At 50.4% G+C, this 25,896-nt stretch overlaps 3 protein-coding genes across 10 annotated transcripts in view; 1 reads left to right on the top strand and 2 right to left on the bottom strand.

The window, feature by feature from the left end:
- Window positions 1–1,197, bottom strand: part of GJC1 (gap junction protein gamma 1) — a 40,935-nt gene extending 39,738 nt beyond the window's left edge. For 2 of the 6 annotated variants that reach the window (XM_059148708.1, XM_059148705.1), the window contains exon 1: window positions 721–1,196. Coding sequence is in view for 1 of the 6 variants with exons in the window: in XM_059148702.1 (XP_059004685.1) it covers window positions 160–229 (70 nt within the window). In the remaining 5 variants the exon portion in view is untranslated. Of the gene's footprint in view, window positions 1–159; window positions 389–720 lie in introns of those variants that run through there. The other 4 variants (XM_059148716.1, XM_059148702.1, XM_059148710.1 and 1 more) reach the window with 4 other exon arrangements.
- A 4,597-nt stretch (window positions 1,198–5,794) lies between these two features.
- On the top strand, window positions 5,795–12,247 carry HIGD1B (HIG1 hypoxia inducible domain family member 1B). 3 transcript variants are annotated; one of them, XM_059148493.1, is made up of 5 exons: window positions 5,795–5,871; window positions 8,875–8,975; window positions 10,592–10,741; window positions 11,343–11,477; window positions 12,103–12,247. In XM_059148493.1, the coding sequence occupies exons 3-5, from the start codon at window positions 10,642–10,644 to the stop codon at window positions 12,165–12,167; spliced, it is 300 nt and encodes a 99-aa protein (XP_059004476.1). In that variant the 5' UTR covers window positions 5,795–5,871; window positions 8,875–8,975; window positions 10,592–10,641; the 3' UTR covers window positions 12,168–12,247. The 3 variants fall into 3 exon arrangements, with proteins under 3 accessions (XP_059004476.1, XP_059004474.1, XP_059004475.1); XM_059148491.1 differs by lacking the exons at window positions 5,795–5,871; window positions 8,875–8,975 and adding an exon at window positions 9,585–9,739; XM_059148492.1 differs by lacking the exons at window positions 5,795–5,871; window positions 8,875–8,975 and adding an exon at window positions 9,979–10,503.
- A 470-nt stretch (window positions 12,248–12,717) lies between these two features.
- The window catches only part of EFTUD2 (elongation factor Tu GTP binding domain containing 2), a 37,981-nt gene continuing 24,802 nt past the window's right edge, over window positions 12,718–25,896 (bottom strand). The window contains exons 11-27 of the mRNA XM_059148490.1: window positions 25,070–25,133; window positions 24,646–24,736; window positions 22,817–22,952; window positions 21,560–21,687; window positions 20,472–20,665; window positions 19,123–19,234; window positions 18,613–18,753; window positions 17,879–17,980; window positions 16,868–16,950; window positions 16,056–16,142; window positions 15,768–15,894; window positions 15,483–15,570; window positions 14,679–14,797; window positions 14,432–14,526; window positions 13,778–13,931; window positions 13,523–13,630; window positions 12,718–13,185 (exon numbers count right to left, since the gene is read on the bottom strand). Of these exons, the coding sequence (XP_059004473.1) occupies window positions 13,090–13,185; window positions 13,523–13,630; window positions 13,778–13,931; window positions 14,432–14,526; window positions 14,679–14,797; window positions 15,483–15,570; window positions 15,768–15,894; window positions 16,056–16,142; window positions 16,868–16,950; window positions 17,879–17,980; window positions 18,613–18,753; window positions 19,123–19,234; window positions 20,472–20,665; window positions 21,560–21,687; window positions 22,817–22,952; window positions 24,646–24,736; window positions 25,070–25,133 (1,925 nt within the window). The 3' untranslated portion in view covers window positions 12,718–13,089. The remainder of the gene's footprint in view (window positions 13,186–13,522; window positions 13,631–13,777; window positions 13,932–14,431; window positions 14,527–14,678; window positions 14,798–15,482; window positions 15,571–15,767; window positions 15,895–16,055; window positions 16,143–16,867; window positions 16,951–17,878; window positions 17,981–18,612; window positions 18,754–19,122; window positions 19,235–20,471; window positions 20,666–21,559; window positions 21,688–22,816; window positions 22,953–24,645; window positions 24,737–25,069; window positions 25,134–25,896) is intronic.

Here is a 25,896-nt window from a genome sequence, read left to right as displayed (position 1 = left end):
GTCTCGGCAGCAGCGGCCCCCCCTCGCCGCACTCTTCCTGGGACCCCTGTCCCCTGCGTTCCCCCCCCGCCCCTCCTCCATCCTCCCCAGAAGTTCTCCCGCCCCCCCCCGGCCCCGCCCCTTGCCCGCTCCTCAGCCGGCCCTGCGGCCGCCCCTCACCGGGCGGCGTGTTCCCCCGGAGCCGCCTCCTCCGCCGGGCCTCGGCCCGTCCCGCGGGCCGCCGCCTCATGTGCCCCGCGTCGCCATCGCCTTCGCTGCCACCCACGCCTCTCCTCCAACTCTCGCCGCCGTCACCGCCCTCGCCTCAGTCTCCAGCCGAGGCCAAAGCCGCTCCCGCCGCCGCCTCCCGCTCCCGCCGCCGGGACCCGCGGGGAGGCGCCTGCGCACTACGCGCCGCGGTGGGGGCGGGGGCGTCCCGCCGCGGCCTGGGAGCTGGGGGCGCGCGGCACGTGGCGCTCGGGTGGGAGGGGGCGCCCCGGAGCGCGCGGGCTGCGGCGCGGGCGTCCCAACTTTCTACGGTCGGGCCCTCGCGCGCTCTCGGGCGGTCCCGGGGGCGCCGAGCGTGTCGGTACCCCCCGCGTGGAGTCTGGACCTGGGTGGGCGCAGACCTCGCCCGCGGGACAATTCATTCCTCTAGCTTGGCTCTCGGGATAGCCGTCCCCCGAGGCCCGCGCCTCTCTTTGGGCGGGGTACTAACGGCGCCGTGAGGACACGCCTTACCTGAGCATCCTAAGTCGGTCCTACGAGCCCCGGAGTTGTCTTCTGTGCGCTCCGCCGAGGCCTGGGTCCGGTGTGACACATCAGGTTGCTCACTCTCGGTTCTAGGTTCTGTTCCTACTGGCCCTCGTCGGGTCAATCATCCTAGCTCCTTTGAGTCTTGGCTTTTAGTGGCGTTCTAGATACTTTCTCGAGGTCCTGGACTTCTCAGATTAGCAAGACCCTAATAGGCCATTTCCTCTTAACCCCTTGCATCCCAGCAGGATCCCATTCAAAGGACTTTCTGAAGAATTTGTACGCTTGGGAATCTCCCGCTTTAAACGGCCTCGCCTCCAAGGAATCTAGAAACTCCTCAAATGCTTTAAGTCCAGCCAGTCCGTGCATAACAACGGAAGGCATCCCAAGGAGATGGGCGAGTACTTCACTTTGTATGGAGTTTGACAACTCCTGTACTCCTGAATTATCTCATCTGACCGTCAAGAAGAGGCTTCCATTTTACCCTTTGACCACAGAGGAAATTAAGCTCTAACAAATGAGGTGACTTGCTACAGGTCAAACCCTCCCATCCCCAAAGCCGGGCCGGAACTAACGGCTAGTCCAGAGGGCTGGCCATCTGGCCCACTGACAAGTTTTGTTTGGCCAGTATGATGTTTTCAAAAGTATGAATTAATTGCCAGAAGTTTAAAATCCAGATTTTTGGCTTCTCACTAAATAATGAAAAAAAAAAAAAAAAGGTTTGTTCCCTTTGAGCCCTTTAGTTTCACTGAGTAGTATTTTTTACGCAGGACAGGCTCTGTTCCCACTTAGCTGCTTGAATCATTTTCATTACCTTTTTTGCCCTTTGAATTTAAGTTCTCCTCTCTCCCCATGGAACTCGCCATGCCCCAGTCATCCCCAGCCACCTTCCTTATCACATTCCCTCTCTACAAATGTATTTAAGATGACAAGTGCGAGGACCTTGTAATTATATGGAAGTATGGTAAAGAACATGTCAAACTAAACACAGGAGACAACATCACTATGCTGATTAAAATATTCAAACTAACGTCTTGCTAGTGCAACTCTGTATTCGTACAAATTGCTTTGGAAAATGGCAATATCTACTAAGACCAAAACTACGTCTACACTATGACTGGAATTACATGGAAATTCCACAGAAATGTGTACAGATGTACAACTACATGTATCAGTGTGTTCATAGCAGCACTATTTGCAATAGCCAAAAAAACTGGAAACCCCCCAAATGTCCAACAATTGTAGAAAGGATAGATGAAATGTAGTCACACAATGTTCCCTTATGCAGCAAGGAGAATGAACAATCTACAATTACACACAATGTAAATTAATCTCTTGGCGTGCCTGGGTGGCTCAGTGGGTTAAGCCTCCGCCTTCACTTCAGGTCATGGTCTCAGGGTCTTGGGATCAAGCCCTGCATTGAGCTCTGTGCTCAGCAGGGAGCCTGCCTACCCTCTTTCTGCCTGCTGCTCTGCCTACTTGTGATCTCTCTCTGTCAAATAAGTAAATAAAATCTTTAAAAAAAAAAAAAAAAAGATAGGGGATGCTTGGGTGGTTCAGTCGGTTGGGCATATGCCTTCAGCTCAGGTCGTGGTCCTGGGGTCCTGGGATCGAGCCCTGTGTTGGGCTCCCTGCTTGGAGGGAAGCCTGCTTCTCCTTCTCCCATTCCCCCTGCTTGTGTTCCCTCTCTTGTTTTCTCTCTCTGTGTCAAATAAATAAAATCTTTAAAAAAAAAAAAGATAGATGAATCTCACAAAACTCCATTTATATGAAGTTCAAAAACAGGCTACAGTGTCCTGTGCTGTTAGGTTAATGGATACCTAGGGGTAAGTTTAGTCACGGGGAGCATGAGGGGGCTTCTGGGGGACTGATCCTGTTCTTTTCTTGATCTGAAGGTTAAATACACGAATGTGTTCATACACATCTGAGCTATACACTTTTTTTTTTAAAGATTTTATTTATTTATTTGACAGAAATCACAAGTAGATGGAGAGGCAGACAGAGAGAGAGGGAAGCAGGCTCTCCGCTGAGCAGAGAGCCCGATGCGGGACTCGATCCCCGGACTCTGAGATCACGACCTGAGCCGAAGGCAGCGGCCCAACCCACTAAGCCACCCAGGCGCCCCTGAGCTATACACTTTTGATAGTGCACTTTTGTGTAGCATATTAAGACTTCAACAAAAATCTTTAAAGTGGTGGGGCTCCTCGGTGGCGCGGTTGGTTGGGTGTCCGACTCTTGGCTTCTGCTCAAGTCGTGATCTCAGAGTTGTGGAATTGAGCCCTGTGTCAGGCTCTGCACCTGGCAGGGAGCCTGCTTGAGATTCTCTCCCTCTGCCTCTTGTCCTACACCCTCTCTCACTCAGATAAATAAATCTTTTTTTTTTTTTGAAGATTTAATTTATTTATTTGACAAAGAGACACACAGAGAAAGAGAACACAAACAGGGAAAGTGGGAGAGGGAGAAGCAGGCTTCTAGCTGAGCAGGGAGCCCGATGTAGGGCTCCATCCCAGGACCTTGGGATCACGACCTGAGCTGAAAGCAGACACTTTAACGACTGAGCCAGGTGCCCCTGAAATAAATAGATCTTAAAAAAAAAAAAAACCAAACCTTGAAGGGTGTCAAAATATTTGATTACATATATATATATTATATATTAATAGTTTATATTAAATGTTCATTAGGTATTATTTTTCTGTTCATGGATGAAACTGCTGAGGAAGGCTCACAATCTTTTAGGATTGACCATTCCTCATGGAGCTTGGGAACAATACACTTTCTATAATTGTTACCTTACTACCCAGCCTCCATCTCTCTTTTGGTAGATGGAAATAATGAGGGGCGCCTGGGTGGCTCAGTCAGTTATGCAGCTGCCTTTGGCTCAGGTCACAATCCCAGAGTGTTGGGATCGAGCCCCATATCAGGCTCCCTGCTTAGCTAGAGGGTCTGCTTCTCTCCTTCCCTCTGCCACTAACCCCTGCTCATGCCCTCTCTCTCTCTCTCAAATAAATAAGTGAAATATCTTAAAAAATGGAAATAATAAGATCCATGGAAGCTAAGTTGTTTTACCTGCGGATAGTTGAAAATAACCCCAGAAATGTAACTCTTCTCTCTTTTATCACCTTCCCAGATAATGACATCTTTTAATTTAGTTATAGGTGATAAACTGAAGCCAGAAACCCAAGTCAGAGGATCTCTGATCCAGGCGGTCTCAGTGATGTAGGAAAGATGTTAGGGATCAAAGCTAACAGCCAAAAAAGAATTCTTGAGACGTCTTGGTGCAAAAAGGTGGTTTTATTGGGGCGCCTGGGTGGCTCAGTGGGTTAAGTCTCTGCCTTTGGCCAGGTCATGATCTCAGGGTCCTGGGATCGAGCCCCATATCGGATTCTCTGCTCAGCGGGGAGCCTGCTTTCCTCCCTCTCTCTACCTGCCTCTCTGCCTACTTGTGATCTCTGTCTGTCAAATAAATAAATAGAATCTTAAAAAAAAAAAAAAAAAAGATGGTTTTATTAAAGCACCGGGGACTGGACTGTGGGCGGAAAGAGCGGTGCAGGAGTTGTGAGGAGCAATTGATGAAGTACTTGGAGTTGGGGGAGGTAAGGGAAAAGGGAGGTTTTCAGAAGAATTTTCATATGCTAAAGAGGACCTACCAGGTGCTGGAGGCTTTGCCCTTGTCGAGCTAAGGTTGTTTTCCCCTCTAGCAAGGCATTAACATTAAGACAGTTGGGAGCTTCCTGGAGGAAGTTATACTTTGCCTGCCTCAAGTATGGGTCAACGGGCTGCACGTATAAAAACATTTAATTTTATCTACAGTTCCTTCTGGAAGCTAGGTTATTGATAAGAATGCTTTTTCCCTGTAAATCACTAAGACTATTGTAAAGGGAGGGAAACTCGGTCTTGAAGGAGTGTAACCTCTATAGAGGTTACCTAGGGGAAGGATTCGTCGTGGGGAGCCATTTGTTTTTCATTCTCTTAGCTGTAGGGCTGAGGAATGTCACATAGATCCCACCTGGGTGGGGGAGGAGGTCACCGCGTGTCAGCTTGTGCTGTGTCTTCAGCTTGCCTTCTGCTCCCTCGTCAACCAGGGTCTAGAGCAGAACGGCAACCGCTACAATGTGAGTTCCCTGAAGGGAGGGCCACTGGCTCTCAGCTTCTAGAGCAGAGCACACCACGTAGTAGGTGCTTAGCAAGTACAAGCAGAGTGAATGAGTGACTGAGCGCTTGCCCTGGCTAGCGCAAAAAGAACGGCTACCCGAGGGCAGAAAAAGAGCCCCAGCTTCAAACAGGGAAGGGGTCTGGTTTCCAAGCCTCTGGCAGAGAGTGGTGGAGGCGGGTGTTGTGAGAACCGCATCACTTTTTATTCACATGGGGCCCAGGCAGGAAAGGATCAAAACCCAGTTTGAGAACTTGAGAGTCACCCTGGGGCTCTGTGGTTTGGGAACTGCAGGGTCAACTTGAAGACTGCAGTGTGTGTCACTATTTCCATTACACATTTTCCAGGGTCCCCACTTGGCTGATAAACTCAAGAGTAGATTGCTGTGTCCTGGGGGATGGGAGCAAAGGCTCAGAGAGGTAGGATTTTCCGAAAGCTGCCTGCTGGCAACGGGAAGCTCTGTGGGCCCCAGACAGGCTGGGTAGTGAGGAAGCTTCCTGTTAAACCAGGTCTTGATTGCATGTGCTGGGGGTGGGGGGTTGCGAGGATGAGTAGCACACCCTTCTCCCCAGAATCCCCGGCAGTTTCAGTTGACTTATAGGACACATTATATTATTTCTCCCTGCCTCCAGGGATGGTGGGTGAAGCACATTTTTTTGTTGTAAAAAATTTTTTTGAATGTGTTTGTACAGATAGAAAGATTAGAAAGAACAGTAGGATGACCCCCTTCCCCCCTCCCATTCCCCCCCTCTCCCCCGTGCTTCCTTGAGCCCAGTTAGCAGTTCCTGTGTACTAAGGCAGAATTTTAAATTACGGTCGATTTACTTGCAAATGAGGGATAGGTGATGTGTTTGCGGGATATAGGGGTGGGGAGAAGCATCTGGGAGAGGACCGGTTCTGGTACCACCCACCAGGCGAGGACTTCTGGATGCACCTAGATCGCAGTGTGCTGGCTCAGGAACCACCCTGCGTTGGTGAGAAGTGGTGCGGTAGGTGCAGTCTTTGAATTTCTGGAAGTTCTCTCTGCCCAGCTGTTTGTACTTGTTTACTTATATTGCTACGATGGTGGGTGGTGGGAGAAAGTGATGGTGAAATATACATGAAGTCCCATTATTATTTGCTATGTTAATTTTCCACTGTCAGCTGGTCTATAGTGGTTAATATTATTGGTTGGATAGCTCGGCCATTTACCTGCTGTGCGATCTGGCCTTAACCTTTCTGAGCCGTGGTTTCTTCATCTGTAAAATGGGGACGAGATCCATCTGTTGGGGGCTGTTGTGAGGATGAAGTAAAATACGTGAAGTGCCTAAATCTTGTAGGCTCCAAAGGCATTAGTCCTCCCAGTGCTCTTCAGTGGAAGCCAGGTAATTTGGGTATTCAAAAGCACCCAACACAAGGATCTTAGCAAAACATTCAAATCTCTGACACATCCATTCATCATCTGAGACAGGTGTGCTCAAAATTGGTCCTTCACAAGAAGTGATCCTACATCGTCAGCACTACTACAGCCGGAGGCAGCCTTCCAATCACTACCATCCACACCCTCTTAGCAGCTTTTTAAATGTGTGAGTAGTCTCCCCAGAAAGATTGGTGGTAACAAAGGCACTTTCCTGGCCCCAGGCCTGTGGCTCTTGGGGCTGTCCTTGGACAAATACTGCAAGGTCCTTTGAACTCCCTGCCTGCTTTTAGGGGAGGGGATGTCACCCCAGGCACTTTCTGGAGAGGCTGCCTCCGCCTAGCCCTATTATCTGGAAACTTCTAGCCTGCTCCTGTTCCCCCCCACTCCCAGCACCTCAAATCCCTGAGACACTACTATATATGGCCTCGTGTTTTCTCTCCTGTGATTTCCCCCAGCCCTTCAGCCTGGGTCCTCCGCATTCCAATCCCAATTCAAGCATCTTCTGTTCCTTGTCCAGTTCATTCTTCAGCATCCCCTCACTCACAGCACTCCTTAGTTCAAGGTGAAAGAGTTGCTGGCCCTCCTTTCCCTGTCTGGTCCCTCAGCTCCCTTGGGCTATATATAGCATAGCAAATGTCTTAATTCACGCAGCACTTAAAGTCTTAGCCACCCGCCTCTCAACACAATAGGGAGAACAACCCTGAAGCTTCGAGTTAAGGTAAGGAAGGCCAAGAAAGAAAAGAAGGTTGGGGAGGGACAAGCGTATGCTGAATTGGGACCACCCGGAACGTGGCAACCTTTCCATCTGTTGTTAGGGACTTTCCACTTCTCCCCCAGCCTGCTCCCTCTATCCTGATGCTTGCTCATTCTGGAGGAATAGGAGCAGGCCGTGTGCAGGGGGATTCTAAAAATCATCTTATTTAACTCTTACAATAATCCTAGGGGTAGATGCTACCTCCATTCTCCATTTTACAGATGACGGCATAGACTCAAAAGACAGTGGCAAAAGACCAAGTATTCAGAGAGTGGTCATTCAAGCAGCTGACTGACCCCATGTCTGCTTGTGGCCTACGCTCCAGATCCATTAAGTCTGTCTGCATCACTCAATTAGACCCTTTTAAATTAGAATTTCTATGAGTGTGACATGACCTGGAAGGAAAAAAGGTTTACTAAGTAAATTAAATGTAGAAATGCTTAAAGAAATAATTACTGAAGACTTGGCATAGTAACAAAAATGTTATCATAATTTATCTTAGTGGTACTCTACAGAAGTCTGTTCTTTGAAGTTTTAGTGTGCTCTCAGAAGTAAAAAGCAATTTTATTTCCTCTGTTTCAAGAGCTTCCCTCCGGTTTACAATCCTTCTCCCATTAGTCCAGAGCAGTGAGATTTGATTTTAGGAACAGTTATTAGTCTGGCTGTTTTTTTTTCTGTCACTTACTGTGACCTGGTGCAAGACCTTTTACCCAAGCCTCAGTTTTTCATCCGTGAAATGGGAATAATAGTACCCACCTTAACAGAATTGTGAGGATTAAATAAAATAACCTACTTAAGGGGCGCCTGGGTGGCTCAGTGGTTTGGGCTGCTGCCTTCGGCTCAGGTCATGATCTCAGGGTGCGGGGATCGAGCCCCGCATCGGGCTCTCTGCTCCGCAGGAAGCCGGCTCCCCACCCCCTCCGCCTCTCTCTCTCTGCCTGCCTCTCTGCCTACTTGTGATCTCTGTCTGTCAAATAAATAAATAAAATCTTTTAAAAAAATAACCTACTTAAAGCAATGAGCACATTTCTGGCCTTGTAGGTGCTCAGAAAATCATAGCAAACATGTGTATTCTTCTTCTTCTTTTTTTTTTTTAATTTTTATTTATTTATTTGACAGACAGAGATCACAAGTAGGCAGAGAGGCAGGCAGAGGGAGAGGAGGAAGCAGGCTCCCTGCTGAGCAGAGAGCCCGATGCGGGGCTCGATCCCAGGACCCTGGGATCATGACCTGAGCCCAAGGGAGAGGCTTTAATCCACTGAGCCACCCAGGCGACCCATGTGTTTTATTCTTTTCTCAATCCTGGGCTGAGAGGCTCCAGGAGCATCAACAGAAGCCCAGCAAGAAGGGAGACCCTCTCAAGGAAGTTGAACTTTGCTCTCCACAGCTTGGCCCCTGTTCTCCAAAGAGCATGAAGTCGATCCTGATTCTTGCTCTGTCTCATCCAGGAAGTTCCATCCCTCTGCCTCTGGCCCAGACCATCCATCTCTTGAGAATTCAGGCCACCGCTGGGACCGGGAGAGGCGGCCCGGGAGAGTGTGTGTGAATGACTGGAAGGAGAGTTCCCAGGGACGCTGGGGATACGTGAAGGCCCTGGGGAGCTGCTGTGACCCTGGGTCTTTTCCTAGAGCAGTGAGTGCTTGGGGAGAGAAAAGAAAGACTTCAGCTGCTGGACAGATATCCAGGGCTGAAAAGCCCCTTTTGGACAGACACGTAGGGCTGAGGATCTAGGGCAGGAGCAAAGGCCTGGGATGGAGTGGGACTCTCCATAGTGTACTTCAATCTTTGTCCACTTGCTTATGAACAAGAAGGTTCTTTTCTCCTCTTCTCTGAATCCAGGGTGCCACAACTGATCAGCAGTCCTAAGCTTCAGCCTGGATGGAGGGTCTTTGCTTGGTCAGCCTGTGGGAAGCGGACTACAAGGACAAAGCCTGGAGAGGGTCAGACCTAGATTCAGATCCTGACATGGCCAAGGGTGCTATGCACTCTTGGATAAGTCTCTGAGCCTCTCAGAAGCTCAGTTCCTGGTCTGTGAATAAACTACTACTTACCGTACAGAAGAGTTGGGAGGCCTGCAATGTAAGCACCTCAAACAAAGTAGATGATAACGCAGGTTTTTGTCATCTCTGTCCCGAGGGAGTATGAGTGAGCATCTCAGCCCCGTGGGCAGTCCAAGGAGCCCTGGAGACGTGAGGAAGTCCTAGTGGTCATACCCTGGATGAATCTGCTTGATCTAAAAAGCCTCCTTTGGAAGGATCAAGACAACGATTGGGATTGGGGGCGTTTTATTTACATCCCACATTGTTCGTGTTTGAAGCAGTGTAGCTTGCAGTAGAACCAAGGATCTCTATCGTTTCTCGCCTCTGTGTTTCCAGCTCTGTTCTCCGTAGCAAGTCCCTGTCTGATCCAGCCCCTTACTGCCATGGGAATTAACAGATTGAATCTAGTTAAGGGCTCCCACCATCTATCTTTCATTACTTTCCAGCGCTTGGAGCTGCGGCCTGGAACTCAGCAAATGGGGGGTTAAGACTGATGCCCTGGCCTATCTCCTCCCCTCTCCATTCCTGACTTCAAAGTCCCCATTAAAGCTTGCTTCCCTGACCCCACAGTGGCAGCTCCATCATCGGCTCCTGGCCGGTTCAAAACAACAGATGCTGAGCCCTGGCTGGGCTGCTCGCATTCTACTTTCTAGCCATCTCCTAGGGTAAGCACCAGCATGCTGAGAACTTGTGGGGCCGACAGTCCTTGCTCCTCCAGGAGAGAAGAGGCAACTAGGAATGGAGGCCACCTCCCGCAGGGAGGCGGTCTCATGGTCAGACCTAGAAGGCACCTCACAGGCAGAAGCCCTGGTCTGTGGACCAGCACTCTGCGACTCCGTCTAGTTTATGATCAGGGAAAATGTTTACTGGGGTTAGCAAGTAGAGCAATAGGGGTCACCTGCCCAGGGAGGGAGGCAGGGGTTCGGCAATGGCAAAGAACTTGGCAAGAGATGGAAATGGGAGCAGTTCAGGGACCAGAATTAGTTCCATTAGTACTAATGTCCAAAATCTATGCTAAATTATTCACAAATCAATGTCCACTCATTTTAGTCTTTGGCTCTGGTGATTCAGTAACCAGGGCTCTAACACTGGGATGACTCTGGCTCCCTGGGGCCAGATCCCGTTCTGTAGCTCCCTCAGGAACAACCGTCAGATTCAAGGCCAGTGGGGGTCCCAAGGCTCAAGGCCTGTTCCTCCCACCCTCATCTGCGGATTTTTCCAGCTGCTTTTCTTGACCCAAGGATCACATAGGGATACAAATGGAAGTCTGGGGACGGGAGGGGAGAGCAGGGAAAAGAGTGAAGTCAGAATGAGCAGAGGAAGAGGCCTATGTTAGAAAGAAGGGATGGGAGAAACGGTACTAGTGGTCCAGCCTTCTGACACAGGAGACTTGGGACATCTTTTCAAGTAGCGGCTGTGTTGGGGCATGGTAAGAGAGGGTCTTAGCGGGCAACTCCCTCCTTTCTAGCGTAGACTGAGGAGAATCAGAGTTCTTATTATGGGGTTCCTCTTTCTAGGACTGGGCTGAAGCCTCGGAGACCCAGCTGAAAACCCTGGGGCCAGGATCATGTCTGCAAACAAAGGCTGGTGGGCACCACCTGAGGGCGAAGACAGTGTGTCTCAGAAGTTCCTGAGGAAGACCAGGGAGTCTCCGCTGGTGCCTGTCGGTGAGTAGGAAAGTAAGGGAAGAGGGCAAGGAGGGGCCTGCCCTCAGAGAATGGCCTCCTGGTCTTTTCAAATGAAGCAGAGAACTCAAGTGTTCTGCCCACGGAGCACTCAACAGCCAGGAGAGGAGTGAACCAGCAGCAAAGGTGCCAAGGAACAAAGGGACATGCCCGACAAGGAAATGAGGGAGCCTGGACAGGTGGAGGTGGTGGCCAACTGAGGGCTTGGGGTGCAGGGAAACGTGGGGCATCGACACAGCGTCAGGAGAGGAAGGAGCCGCTCGGGGTCTCCCAGGCCTTCCTTCCTCAGGGTCTTGAGAGCAGGAAAGCGGCTGTGGGAGCCAATAGTGGTTGAAGGGCCCGGGCAGAGCCAGTGGGGGGAGGTGGTTCAGGGTGGGTGACACTGGAGGGAAGCAGCCACTCCGAAAACACCACGGAGTGGAAACAACTCAATATTCAGATGACGGTCCCCCTCTCCCTCCATGAAGTGGCAGGAAAGCTGGGGTTTATTCCAGATGCCCAGGTTGCCTAGGGAGGGGGTTGCTCATCAGGGGAGGCATGCCAGTGGTGACTGAGGCCCAATGGTCATGTTCTCTGCCTACAGGCTTAGGATGCTGCCTGGCAGTGGCAGCCTACCGGATTTATCGGCTGAAGGCACGTGGTTCCACCAAGATGTCCATACACCTGATTCACACCCGCGTGGCAGCGCAGGCCTGTGCCGTGGGTGCGGTCATGCTAGGTGAGTGGCTGCTGGGGTCTCAGAACAGAGCCGATTAGGCAAAATCTGGCTGTGAGCCCGGACAGTTAAGCGATTATGATTTTAGTCCCTGTTTCCTATACTGGGCTCCACAGCAAGTCTTGGGTGAAGTCCTCAACCCAAGCCATCTCAGGGTTCCCTGTTTTATCTCCCATCCCAGGGCCTGTGGGGGTGGTGCTCCATTGGTTTCGGGACAGTCGGTTCTAGAGATGAGAAATATCACAGAGCAGAACATATGCTGAACTTCTCTTCCTCTCTGGGTCAAGAGGCAGACACTCCGGACTAGCTGTGTGACAGTGGACAAACGCCCTTCTCTGAGCCTCGGTTGCCCTGACAGGATGATGAGCACCCTGGCTGGCCCACCTCGCAGGCTGCTGTGAGGCGTCCCAGACAGGGGATCTGCGTGGAAGTGCTCTGTGAACTGCCAGCGGGGTGTTTCCCTAGGCCCTGTGGCCGGGCGCTGGCAGCAGCTGTTGAGACCTAGAGCAACAAGACGAGCAGGGAAGCTGGACTCTCAGGGGAATGGCTGGAGTCAGACTCCTGGGCGAGCCAGAGGATGGGTACAGGGTTCGGTGTTATGGGACGTTTCCCCTTCTCCCTCCCGCAGGTGCTGTGTACACGATGTACAGAGACTACATCAAGAGATCAGCACAGGACCCCGGGGAGAAGTAGGACTCCTGTAGGGCCTGGGGCAGTCAGAGCCTCGTCCATCAATCCCTGGTACGTTCCTAATAAAGCAGTTTTGAAGAAAATCAAGTCTCTTCTTCACATGGGGGATAGTAGAGTAAGGGACCGATAGCAGTGTGTGTCTGTGTGTCTGTGTGTGTGTGGTTTAGAGAAAGGTTTAGAAGTTGGAGTCCTGGACTGAAGCCCCCAGCCCCAGGGGCAAGGGAGATTCTCCAGGGGCAAGAGCCTCTGGTCCCAGAAGCCTGACACCTCCCAAGCCAGCCCAGGTCCTACCCAGAAGGAAAGTAAAGAGGCAAGTGCGGGAAGGGGAAGGGCAGAGGTAAGGAAGTGGCCTCGACATCCACGGGAGCACTGCATCGAGAGACCGGCATCCTTCCCAGCACAGGCTGCTGCCCAGGGCATCCAGGCAGGAAGACTGCAGCTGGGAGAAGAGCCATAGGAGACGACATATATTCAGAACCCAAGTGGCAGGACCACACTGTGCTGGAGGGAAGGGGATGGGGGTGAAGATGAAAGGAACAGAGCAAGGCAGAGGTCAGAATGTTCTGTTCACTTAAAAACCATGTCTAAGGTCAAACTTTAAAAAAAAAAAAAACAACAAAAAACATTCCATGAAAATCCTGAAGACAGGGCCCCCTGGGGTTAAACACTTCATCCCCTTCTCCCTCCCGCAGTCCAAGCTCCGCTCTGGTCCCTGGGCATGGAGCCAGGCAGAGGCTGCAGAGGAACTGGGAGGCCAGATACTTCTTCCTTCCTGGGACTCTGGGTCGGAGGGTTTGGGGTGGTTAAAAACGGCTACAGCAGCTCTCTGACGCTGACAATGTGGAGTCCGGGTCCGCCAGGTCCCAGCTTCAAGTGCAGGACACAGCCTGCTGCAGGGAGCAGGGGCCGCTGGAAGCCCCAGCACTCACATGGGGTAGTTGAGCACAACATCCTGCTTGGCGAGCTCCAGCAACATGGGGTCATCGAAGAACTTGCTGATGCTTACGTCCTCGCTCAGGCCCTGCAAGAGTGGGGGCGACGCAGGGAAGAGCCCGTGTGGTGGCCGACAGAGCTGAAGGCCATCTGAGACCCGTGCTGGGGGTGGGAGTGTGTGCTGGTGTGGGAGAACTGGGCCAGCTATTTCAGGAATCGCCAATGGGAAAAGGTGCTCCCCTGCCAGCCGGACTGGGCCCTGGGTCTGGAGGCTGGAGGGCTGTACAGACCACCTCTCTGCACTGTGCAGTGAACTGCTCCCACTCTTTAGGAAAAAGGTCCCAAAGGAAGAAATGAAAAGAGATCCAACCCCTGCCAAGAGCCCCGGGGAATGAGGGCTGGCCATGGGCCGGAGGGACGCATACCTTCCTGCGACGGGTTTTGATCATGAATTCCCGGGCCAGGTGAGGAGCAGGTTGTGGCTCCAGCGGGCGGATGACAATGCTCTTGTCCAGAGGATCACCGGGCACAATCTGGAAGGTAAAGTGGTTTCAGGAGGTCTACGACTCTTGTCTAAGATGTTAGAAATCTCACTTGGGGCTTGGAAGGGGAACAGGCCAGAGGGGACTGGCCTTGAACAGGTGGGAGGCCACGCTGGCCAGCCTGCACCGTTTTCTCACCTGCCAATGGTGGAAGACAGACAAGGAAAAGGCTTGCCCTTGGGTGTGAGTCCGCAGATCAGTCTCAAAGCCAAAAGAATCAATGGCGGGGATGAAAGCTTTGATGGTGTAGAGAGGGGAGCCTGGGATGGGTGCATCCTGAGTCACATGCCCCCTGCGACAGAAAAAGAAAGGCTGAGTCCCTTGTCCTACGGAGACCAAAAGCAAAGAAAGAATCTGGCCCCAAATGTATCACAACACAGAGTTCCCATCAAAGAAAGAATAACCACAATCATGCTATAGTGGGTGGAAAAGGCTTGAGGCCCTCAGTGTCCTTTCCTGTGGCTGTCAAAGGGGGCAGTGACCGCTAGGCGAGAGTGGAAACACTGACGAGACAAGGTCCTACAGACTTTCCCCCCACTGACACATTTCAGTACTTTCCCCAAGGGCTCTCCAAGGAGAGAGGACCCAAGAAGGAATCTCAACATTTTTATCTGTGGTGAAGCTGGGGATTGCCTTAAATCTTTCCCACTTCCTTCTGAAAAACCAGCTCAGTGGGTTTTTAGGAACAGAGACTGTGCAGGAGGCCCATCTGCTTCCCCACAGGAGCCCGGTAACTTCTTGCTGTGCTCCTGCTCTCTGCACCCTCCCTGACAGGCCATCCCGGTGACTCGCCTGCGCCTGGCCAGGACGGTGTACACAGCGGAGACACAATCCGCAGGGGCCTGGACCTCCACAAAGTAGTAAGGCTCCATCAGACGAGGAGTGGCCTGCAGTGGGACAAGAAAGGCTTCCTCAGCTTGGGGAAGGCTGGGGACCAAGGATCCGGGCAAAGAAAAGACTGGAAGGGCCGTAGTCTTGATGCCCCCAAAGCTTGGACTTCTACCTAATGCCCCGCACCAGGTCAGCGCCATCCACTCACCATGAGGAAGGCAGAATAGACGACTCTCCTTGCCGTGGGGATGATTTGGCCCCCGCCCCGGTGCAGGGGCTCTTGGGCAACCACTGCATCCAGGATCTTAAACTTGACATTTCGAATCACTGAAACGGAGATGGGGGAGCTGCTGAGCGAGGAGCAGTTGTGGTACTCGTCAAGGGCCCAAGAGCAGAGCAGCCAGGAGCCTCTAGCAGCATGGCAGCTGGCTTGAGGCCACACAATCACCCTGCAGATGGGCGTTCTGATAGGGTACCAAGGCCTACAGCAGAGCACAGAGGTGAAGCACACATTCTTCGTGTTTGTTTCAGATCATGCTCAAGAATCGTAAAGCCTTCCTAAAAGTTTATGTGCTTTTCTTGCTGTTTAATTGTTTTGAATAAAGGATTTAATCATTTTGGATAATTGTTTTGGAAAAATGTTTAATTGTTTTTGGATAAAGAGTAAGTTCGAGGAATTGCACATTGCTTCCCACTAAATCCAATCCTGGTCTATAAACCACTCTGATCCCACCTCCCACCTGATACCCCTCCTCGAACACATTCCTTCTCAGGACTGGAGAGCAAATGTCAGTCTAGGAGTAACTTCATTTCCACAATGTCCCAAGCAATAGCACTAGGACGGGGAAGGAGGAGGAGAGAGGATGCTGCCCCAGGACGGGGGCTGGCCCTGTGTGTCCTGAGCTGCTTCTCCTGCCAGGGCCCATAGATGAGCCCAACTCACCTCAAATACCCAGGCACGAGGCCTCTGGAGGGCTGGGGCAGGGGAGGCCGAGGCTCGGGTGGAACTTACGCTCATCACAGAGGGGTCCCTCTCGGGTTCCCCACTGGAAACCTTGAACGATACTGTCCTTCACTGAGCCAAGAAGAGCCTTGTCCACCTGCACAGAACATGAGGGCATGCATGAGCAGTGACCCCGGCAACAACCAGAGTTTAGGGGGAAGAGAAGGTAGGTATACTGGTAAGAAGATTCACCAGAAGCCACAAAACACTTCGGGGAAAAGAATTACACTTTGTAGTTTCTTCCACTCAACAGCAAAGAAACCACCCCAATGGCTCCCACCAGCTCTGCTGTACCTCAGAGGGCAGGGTATCATCCACCAGGATGTTGGGGCCGGTGGCATCAGGGCCAAAAGCCCAGATGGAACGTGCAGCCAGCAGATCCCAATCGTACTTGGTCTGGAAGAATTCTCCGAGTTTCTTCCTGGGGGGAAGAAGGAGACAATGAAGGCATCCGGCAGCTCTGTTGATTCCTGCCTGCTGGGGTCACAGTTCGATTCCTGGGACAGGTGGCGTTAGAGACTGGGTGGGCAGGCTGTGGCGCCTCCTCTCCTTTCAGCCTGGGAACCACAGCCACGTTCTCACCTGTTCCACGTGATCTGGACCACCTCGTTCTCTATGTCCTCGGCAAGGCCCTTCTCAAGGGGCTCAGCAATCATGGTGATCTTGTTCCTAGTAATAACGGACACAGGTAATGATAAAGATCAGCAGGACTTGCAGAAGGGGCATTCCTAAGAAAAGGCTGGCAAGGCAGTGACACCAGTAGAAGCCAGAGGGCTAGAGTAGAGCAAAAAGGGTTCATCTTCTGTTTTCTTTCATTCAAATCTATCATTCAGTGCAGCAGGTGGCTCTTAATCTCAGGCGTGTGACTTTGAGCCCCATGCTGGGTGCAGAGATCACTTAAAAATAGAATCTTAAAAAACCAAGAAACAGTGGAGCTGCTGCTAGGGCAAAATTTTAAGATGATCATATTATACAGAAAGACAAGGCCACTCATTCTTGGGATACCTCCAGCAAAGAACACCACAGCATCATGTCTACAGGCCTAAGGGATGAGAGTGCTGGGGTAAAATTCAAGCATCCTAAGACCTCATCCCAAGGCTTGGGGGTCTCTTTCTCCACAGTGCTTGTGATTAAGGTGGAGAGGCGTGGGGAAAGGAAAGTGTCCCCTGTCCGTCCCAGGGGCACTCGGACCCACCAGCTCAGATTTTTTTTTAAGATTATTTTTTTTATTTATTCGACAGATCACAAGTAGGCAGAGAGAGGAGGAAGGAGGCTCCCTGCTGAGCAGAGAGCCCAATGTGGGGCTCCATCCCAGGACCCCAAGACCATGACCTGAGCTGAAGGCAGAGGCTTTAACCCACTGAGCAACCCAGGAGTGCCCCTCCCCAGCTCACTTCTTATTGGGTGTTTCAGCAAAGCACTTGAGTGAAGATGTTTCCACTACCGTCTCACAAAATGTGACAACAGGGTCAGCCACCTGGGGAACAGAATAAATTGTTAGGCAAGGTCCCAATTTGTTGGAAGGACAACCTTGTGCCAAAGGGAATTCTGAGGTCTGCTTGGCACCACCTCTGCAACAACACTCCGTTCTCAATCAGCGTCGGCAACAAGCCCCACAGCTGGCGCAAATTGCAGACCGGCACTAAGCAGCCTGAGAAAACCTAGCAGACTGTGGAGTTTGTGTTCCTCAGCCAAGGGTAAGTGTGAGTTGAACCTGGGCATAAATGATAGTCCCTCAAGGTGTCTTCCAACATCCGTTCAGCCAACCCCCCCCCCCCCCCACTGCTCACTGAACATCGTGTGGCTCTGTCACTGTGGGCACTAGGGACAGCCTGGTAGGTCCTGTTCCACTCTCCCAGAAGCTCCCACAGGGCTGGCTACTGGGAACCCAGTGTCTTCCAGAGCACCCATCCTCGGCACATCAGGAGAAGCGCTTAAGACAGGTACATGAGGGCACCCGCCCCCACCACCACAGGGGCTGGGAGAAAACACGTTTACCAAAAAGGCACACTTGAACTGAGGGGCTATATCATGACCTGAGAGCAAACTCAGGAGGGCCAGTCCTCACTCCCTGAAACCATCCACTGAGCCCTCACTGCCAAAGATGGGTTGTGTAACTGTTTTTTTAACAGAAGACCAAGAATCACTTTGGCTTGGGAGCTTTGACTTTAAACGTATGACACTGAGAATAACCCTGTAGAAAGGGCCAAACCAGATCTCAAATACCTTCCCATATAGGGAGCAACAGGTCATGCTCTTCCCAAACACATCTCCTCCCCTAGCAACCCCCTCTTTACGCAGGCCTTCCAGGCGAATCAAGGGTTTGGATACTTATAAAATCAGTCTGGAGCCATGAGTCAAGCTCCTGGCCAGGCAGGCGCTCAAGAAAGGGGACGCCAACTTACCTTGATGTCGATCTCTGAGTACATCTTCCGCAAGTCGTGCATCACACAGTCCAGGTAGAGCTCCCCGGTACCCAGAATCACATGCTCCCCGGACTCTTCCACCTGAAATGCAACAGCCCTGGGGGTCACAGCCTGGACCTCTTGTGCCAGCCACAACAGCTAGCAACAGAAGCAACGCGACGAGCCCAGGAGGCGGTGCTTGAACCCAGTCTCAGCGAGCCATTGCTCAGCCTCAGTTCTAGCCTCTTCAAGAAGGACCAGTGGGGAGCAGGGGCCTATGGGTTAATTCTCAAGACACTTGGACCATTCAGCATAGTGCTGCTAGGCATAAGGTCACTGACTTATTCCCGTCACAACCGTTTAGGGAACACTCTGCCCTATGTCTAAGGACATAAGCTGACCCCTCAGCCCCAGCCAGCTACTCAGAGAAGTACGCCAGAAGGCTCAGGAATGCAGAAGGATCAAAATGACTCACTTTTTCCTCTATATTTTCTGGACACATACCCAGGACACATCTCTTTCCCATACCGTGGGCTATGAACACACACACGTGCATTCTCACCCTCTCCCCAACATGTCCTGCTTTGAGATGACAGCAGCAGATGGGAACATCTGCTCCTGACGCAGGCTGCTGGAAGGGGATCAGACACCCCTGGTGGACATGAAGCCGTGGGCAGCACCGACCCGTTGGCTGGGCAGTGGGGCCTGGCAGCTCATGCACGCCCTGAGCGTACCTTGGTGGTGAGGGACGGATAGCTCTTGTTGACCTTGCGCAGACCGTCCAGCATCTTGGGCAGCTCTGAGGGGTTGACCGGTTCCACAGCAATCTTGATAACAGACGTGGTGTTGAACTTCAGAGGCCGGAAAATCTGAGCCTGAAATTCAAAATGCAGAAGAATGAGGGCACCTGGCCTGAGTGGGCACCAGAGGTGCAGAGGTCAGAGAGGAGCAGACCACCCCACCAGGAACCATTGTGCTGCTTAGAGTTACTCCTGCGCATTCTGGCAGAAAAAAGAGGGAAAGATAAAGGAACTCCCCGTAGTTCCTAGCCTCTGAGCAGAGTACAGGGAGAATCAAGCAGGGTCAGATGTAGAACACTGAGCCTTGCCGGGGCCCAGGACCAGGAAGTAGCCATGACTGCGGGTTAGTACCCCGTAAGTTCTGCTGCTGGTTGTTCATGGGTGGTACGGCTCCATGTGACCCTCTAGCTTAAATAAATCCAGCTGCCTTTTCAAAAACTCTACCTCCTCATTGCCTCGAGGTTCAGTTATGGTCGCTGTCTTCACAATTGGTTGATCAACACCTTCGATCAGAACCCAGTTGCCAGCAGGAACACGGTTCACCTCAATGTGGTACCTGGAGCAACAGAGAAGCGAAATAAGGAGGGGTGCCAGGCACTGAGCCAGGCGCAGGGGTGAAGCAGACAGACACATTCCAGTAGGGGAGGGACACAATAAACAACCAATCATAAAACCTCACATATGTATAGGTGACACCTTGTCAATGCAGAGGTTAGGGGTGCCACCGCCCTCCGAGTTGAAACTCCACGTGTATGTGCTGACTTTTCCCAAAACTTAACTACTAACAGCCTACTGTTGGCTATGATAACATAATCGAGTAACACATATTCTGTGTGTTATATGTATTCTACACTGTATTCTTACAATAAACTAAAGAAAAAAGAAAATACTAAGTTAAGTCCTAAACAAGAGAAAATATGTTTATAGTACTATAGCATACTTATTGAAAAAAACAAAAGCAAAACAAAAACAAAAAAACAAAAACCCACATTAAAGTGGACCCATGTAGTTCAAATCTGTGTTGTTCAAGGGTCAAGTGGAGTTACCAACAGATTAGCACATGAGAGAAAAGCCTGTGGTACTATAAGAGGACTATAGGAAAACCCAGTTCCAGTTAGTACTAGTGGTAAGCAAGGCACTGGCCAAGGGGTACAAGGTAAAGACATGCCAAAAGCGTCACAGAAGATACTGTAACTATCTTGGCTCATCAGTCTTCTACCTTCTTGGGAGTGGGAATGGGTGGGCCTGGAGGGGACGGGGGCTGTCGGCAAGGTGCGGCAGCGGTGTCAGGAACAGGACTGCCTCTGCTCTGCTTGCTAGCTGAGAAGCCAAACTTAGGAACTCACAAGCAGCCCAGAGGCTCAAGCTAAGTCTGATTCTGCAGATGGGGGAGCTACAAGGGATCCAGCAAAATCTTCTTAGTCAAAGAATAGTCAGTGGAGGCTGGGAGACCATTTCTTTTGGGAAGAAACATAGAGGTTATGACTTAGGAACACAGAAAAGGAAGAGAGGATTAAGAGTAAAAATAGAAATCCTGCCACCAAAGTTTATACAAGCCATTCAAAATGCAAAGGCAAGGCTCTTGGCATTATCCCAAGAGTAGCTGCCTTTTGGCCCTAGCAACTCTGGGTAGTAAGAACTGGAAGTCAACAGATGTGAGGGAGGGTCAGCTGATCTATTATAGGGGGCCATGCAGCTACTGTGCTTCCAAGCAGGACCACTCCCTCCAGCTCCTTGCGGTGGCTCCAGTGACAAGGCCAAGGTGTGCCTCTATGGGCTCTGGTTGGCGGTACCTGGCTACAGAGATCCAGAGGCGGCCCACGGTGCATATCTGGGAGTCCTCCTCATCCTCCAGGGTATAGTTCTCCCCCAGCACCTTCACAGGCTGCCCGGCGTGGATGGTGCCGCTCAGCACCCGGCCAAAGGCATGAAATTGAACTCCATCATCTGTGCTGTACATCTTGGTAGTGTGGCACATCAGGGGACCCTGGAGACGGGGACGGAGTGCGGGGTCAACCACACATATTCCCACGGTAAATACCACGGTCTCTATCTCCCTTGATAGCAATGACATGAGGTCCAAGAAAAGACCGCCCAGACCTAGAGGAAGATGCGTCAATCTCCTGGGAAAATTCCAAACCACGCCCTGACCCCTGCTTAGTTAACAGATGTCACAGGCAGAGCAACAGAACTCTTTTCCTTTTCTTTAGGGGGATGAGGGCAATGGCAAAGAAAAGCAGGTTTAAGATGGCAGACGGGCACTATTCACTTGCAAAATTACAAGTTGCTTGTCCCAAATTCTTTCTGAAGATGGAACTCAGTTCTCAACTGTTTGGGTGTTTATGCCAAAAAACTAGACTGACTTAGGAACGGCTGGGAAAGACTGTTCTATTTTTTTATTTTAAATTTTATTTATTTACTTATTTTTAAAGTAAGCTGTACACTCAGTGCGGATCTTGAACTCATGACCCTGAGATCATTGCTCACACGCTCTACTGACGGAGCCAGTCAGGCACCCCTGGGAAAGATCTTTTTAAAGCCCAAGGCTAACAAGGTTAGCTCCCATTGTTGAATCTTTACTCTCTGTCAGACACCGCGCAGAACACAGTATAATACTTTCTCTATCTTATTCAATTCCTGTAACAATCCCATACAAATTATTATCCTCATTTTACAGACCAAGACTCTTAGAAAGACTGAATAATGTTCCCAAGCTCACACCACCGTAACACTAGGCTCGGAATCCAGGTCTCTTTGGCTTTGCTCACGGAGAGTGGGTGACAAGCAAGGATGGAAAGAAGGCATTCTTTCTATGACCCAGAAAACAACTTCCCCACACACGAGGGAACAAACATTAAGAGAAATGGGGGCTTTCCCTTACGTCGGGGTCACAGTCGCTCATGGCCTCGCCGAGATCAGAATCCACGCCACCGGTGTAGGTGTGCTCAATCTTGGGCTTGGCGCCCACCTTTGGAGAGGGGATATGCTGCACACACATGTCCACAAAGCCTGTGGAAGGAGAAGAGCAGGCCATTAGCATACACTCTCACGGGGGAAGTGGGTGGTGAGTTATGGGTCTACTTGTGATGGCCAGAGAACTAAAAGCGAGGGGACTGATGTTCAGCTCTGAAACTTACGGCGCCACACTTACGCCAGGGAAGAGTAAGAAGCAGGGCTCAGTGGTTCCGTGGAACTCAGCAGACAAAAATTTTCAAGTATCTCTACCAATCCACACTCTTTGAATGAATAGAAACACTGACTGAGCGCTTACACTAAGTAAGTACCCCATCTCTTTAAGATCTACTTAGAACAATCCCTAAATCGATTCTTTCCTTTTGGGAAACGCTGCACGTTTCTGTTCTATACATGTTCCTGTTTTTCTAACAGCTAATGAGCCACGCCAGAGAGGACCTCCATTAGCACCCTGCTAAAGGCAGATCTGTTTTCAGTGGGTATCTCCTAGGCTGGGCTGATGGCCTGCCCAGAATGAACTACTAGAATTAGCCCTTGGAGGATTCAGACACCTAATTACCACCCAACTCAGAACCAAGAGACTGCTGAGGGGGCCCTTAGCCATTGCCTTTTCTGCCTCCCTTATTTTACAGATGAGAAATCGAGTCACAGAAGAACTGGGGGTCTAGCCCAGGGTCTCACCACATGGAAGGGTCAGGGCCATAACAGCAGCAAGACTCAGGTCTTTTCCTAACCAGGCTAGGGCTTTTTCCACTGAGGCACCTGCCTTCCGTGTCACTCAACTAGAGAAGACAGGAGTTCGGGGGAAAGAAATCCGAGCCGGGTGCTTTCCCACTACTTCATATCCCTCAGGAGTCTACCTTCCTGACGGGCTCCTGGCAAAAACACTAGAACCTCAGAATCTGCTTCCCCATCTCCTTTATTTGCATGCTCCTCCTGGTAGGGAAATATAATTGCTTCTGTTTCCCAAGAGAGAGTCCTTGGTACCGTCCACTGAAGAAGAGAGCTGGGAGAAAATCTGGGTGCCAGGCATCCCAGCCTGCAGTTTATTTACAAGAGCCTCCCACCTCTGAACACCCCTGTGGGAGGAGGAAGAGCTCCGCATGACACCTGTGGCAGAATGTGGCGATGGGGATGGGAAAGGGGCCGTGAGCTCTTCTGTTACCTGTGAACTCGCCAAAGAATTTTTTGCAGACCAGCCTGAGCAGGGGGCGGATGTTCAGCTTCAGTTCCTCCTTGGTCAGGTGAATGCCAAGCTCATCCAGAGTCCTGGGGAGGCTGGTGTCCACGTCACCCACCACCTGTGTGGGTACGAGACATGTCAGCTGCAGTGACAGCCCTGGTGTGGTGCCTGCTACCAGGGAAGGCCAGAGGGCAATTTCAAGGGTCATTCCACTAAGTTCTCTTCTATAGGAAGAGCTCTTGGCAAGGACAACCACTAGGTTCCAGGGAAATCTTTGGTACCTACTCTTTAAACCAACGGGGGTGGGTGGTGGTGGTGGGGGTCGGGGGAAGATTTGGTTAAATGCCCACACCAGCCAATAAACCTGGACCTCTGGAACGGACCTTCAGTGCTGCCCCCTGGTGTCTGCAAAGCAGCATCTCCTCAAACTCAGGAAATCCCTCACCCTTCCCTATTTTAAGAGACTTCTCCAATTGAGAGCATCGTTGCACTGGAAGGAACCAAAAAAGGTCACCTAGCAGTCCATCCACTGGTCGGGCAAAGCCAAGCTAAATCATTCTCAACAGACTCAAGGTCTCTACTGAGACAGATTCTATAAATTTCTTTTATTAATCCATTCCAGTCTGACACAAGATACTAAGCATTTTTCAGCACCAATAAATTTTAATCATGCTATTTTGTCTTGTTGTTGCTATGTTCTACTTTTTTGTCAGTTGGAATGGCCACACACATTTTGTGTATGTGTATGTGCCCACTGTGCACTGGGCTTATTAAACACTGGAATATTTTATAACTGTCTTGGAAAAAAGGTCTATGAAAATTCCTGTACAATGTCACCCTTTTACTTCTTTCTTCTGACTTTTAGGTAGCACAAATTCATGCAAATGCAATGCTATGCTCTTTTTTATGAAGCATCCCATGGTTTTTTTTTTTTTTTTTAAAGATTTTAATTTATTTATTTGACAGAGAAAAATCACAAGCAGGCAGAGAGACCGGCAGAGAGGGGGAGGCAGGCGCCCTGCTGAGCAGAAAGCCTGATTCGGGGCTCTATCCCAGGACCTGGGACCATGACCTGAGCTGAAGGCAGAGGCTTTAACCCACTGAGCCACCCAGGCACCCTGCATCCCACATGTTTAACTACATCTTTACCACTGTCTGATGGATCCTTTCTTCCTTTTTTCTAGTAAGCTCTATGCCCAACACAGAGCTTGAACTCAAGACCCAGAGATCAAGAGTCGCATGCTCTACCCACTGAGCCAGCCAGGGGCCCCATGATGCATCCTTTTCAATTTGACAAACATCACATACACACCCACAAAAGTCATTAAAAGCTAGCTCATAAGCCATTCTGTTAATGGATGCAAAATACTTAAATCATTTGAGATGTACCATAATTCATTTAACCTGATTCTAATTGGTAAGCATTTAACTTATTTCCAGTTTTTAAATAATGCTTTAACTTATACATTATATACATATGTTAAACCTGGAGAACTTTCTCAACTTGATCTGTAAATCAAATCCCCACAACTGACATTATTAATTCTCAAGCATCATAATCCTTTGAATACAAAATCTTTACACCAAATTCTCCAGAGCCTTTTCCTTCTGTATCTTTCCTCTTCACTCTGAATTCAACAGCATCTAGAGGACTGTAGTGTTCTAGATCGAGAAGACTGGTGATCAACTATCCTCATACTTAGTGATACGAAACTGAGCTGGTTTATGGGCAAGGGGAGGTGTGAGTTCACTAGCTTTTCCACCTCATGCTTATGAGGGCAGACCTGAACCAGGTGGCCTGACACACTCACCTGAGCGAGGATCTTATAAAGGGGCTCCAAGATAAACTCCACAAAGCTCCTCTGGGAGCTGCTGGTTGGGGCCTTTTTGGTGAACTTTCGTCTAAAGAGGAAAAAACAAGAGTGATGGGTGAGCCAGCAGGAAGAAGGCATGTCACTGATCCTAAGGGTATATCTCCTAAAGTTCTCAATCTGAGCAGGGTCAAAGGGAAGGAGTGTGTATGTGATCATAATATTTCCAAAGAGAGATTCCTGAGAGGGCATATGGTTCTGACTCGCATGCACGCCTGAAATGAGCTGTGAACGTCCTCAAGAGGAACAGCTTCATTCTGCTAAGAGCTCAGGAAGCCACTCCAGTTACAGGAGGCAGGATCGTGGCTTATAAAAATGTAGGTTTTAATCTTAGGAACTCTTTCTCTGTCCCCACTCTACTTACGTTTTGGGGTTGAAATAAATGTCACCCCAGAGTCTTTTAGCAAATTCCTGGTAGTTAATGTCACCTGTAAGAGAAGACATACGATTATAACCTGCCCGAGTACTGTTTGAAAGTCTGTTTCAGGTGTGTAAGTGGTTTACAGCTGAGGAATTCTAGCATCTTCCTTTCCAAGGTCTCGACATTTCCTTCAGGCAGGCAGACAAGGATAGCACTGGCCCAAAGTCAACAAGACTATGCTGGAGCCAAAATGAGCACCATTTAGGCTCTCCATGTCTAGCAAGCAAAAAACTGAGCTATGGACAAGGGTACGGTTTATACTCTTTCCTGCGAGAAAACAGGCTCAGCTGTTCACGTGTTATGCTCTACAAACACTGTTCCTTCTAGAAGTGGAGCTTAATGGCTCCCTCATTCTTCCTGGATCTACAGAAACTCTCTGCGGCCAGTGTGGGCAGTCTCCCGGCTGTAGTGCCATGCTGAACTTCTGACTAGTCCTAAGCTTCTGGAAGGCAGACAGCCAGTCCTCTGGAGAGAAAAACACCAAAGCCAACCTTCATCTCATCTTTTACCAATTAATCTTTTTAGTTTGACTGTAACCCTTAATCCCAGTCAGTCTAAGCCAAGCAATGGGGCCTTTTAAAATTCAAGATCTTCTTGGGACGCCTGGGTGGCTCAGTTGGTTAAGCAGCTGCCTTCGGCTCAGGTCATGATCCCAGCGTCCTGGGATCGAGTCCCACATCGGGCTCCTTGCTCCGCAGGGAGCCTGCTTCTCCCTCTGACTCTGCCTGCCACTCTGCCTGTGCTCGCTCTTGCTCTCTCTCTCTCTCTGA

Source organism: Mustela lutreola, chromosome 15 (genome assembly GCF_030435805.1).
Source record: "Mustela lutreola isolate mMusLut2 chromosome 15, mMusLut2.pri, whole genome shotgun sequence".
Classification (NCBI taxonomy): Eukaryota; Metazoa; Chordata; class Mammalia; order Carnivora; family Mustelidae; genus Mustela; species Mustela lutreola.
This window is presented reverse-complemented; position numbering and strand designations above follow the sequence as displayed.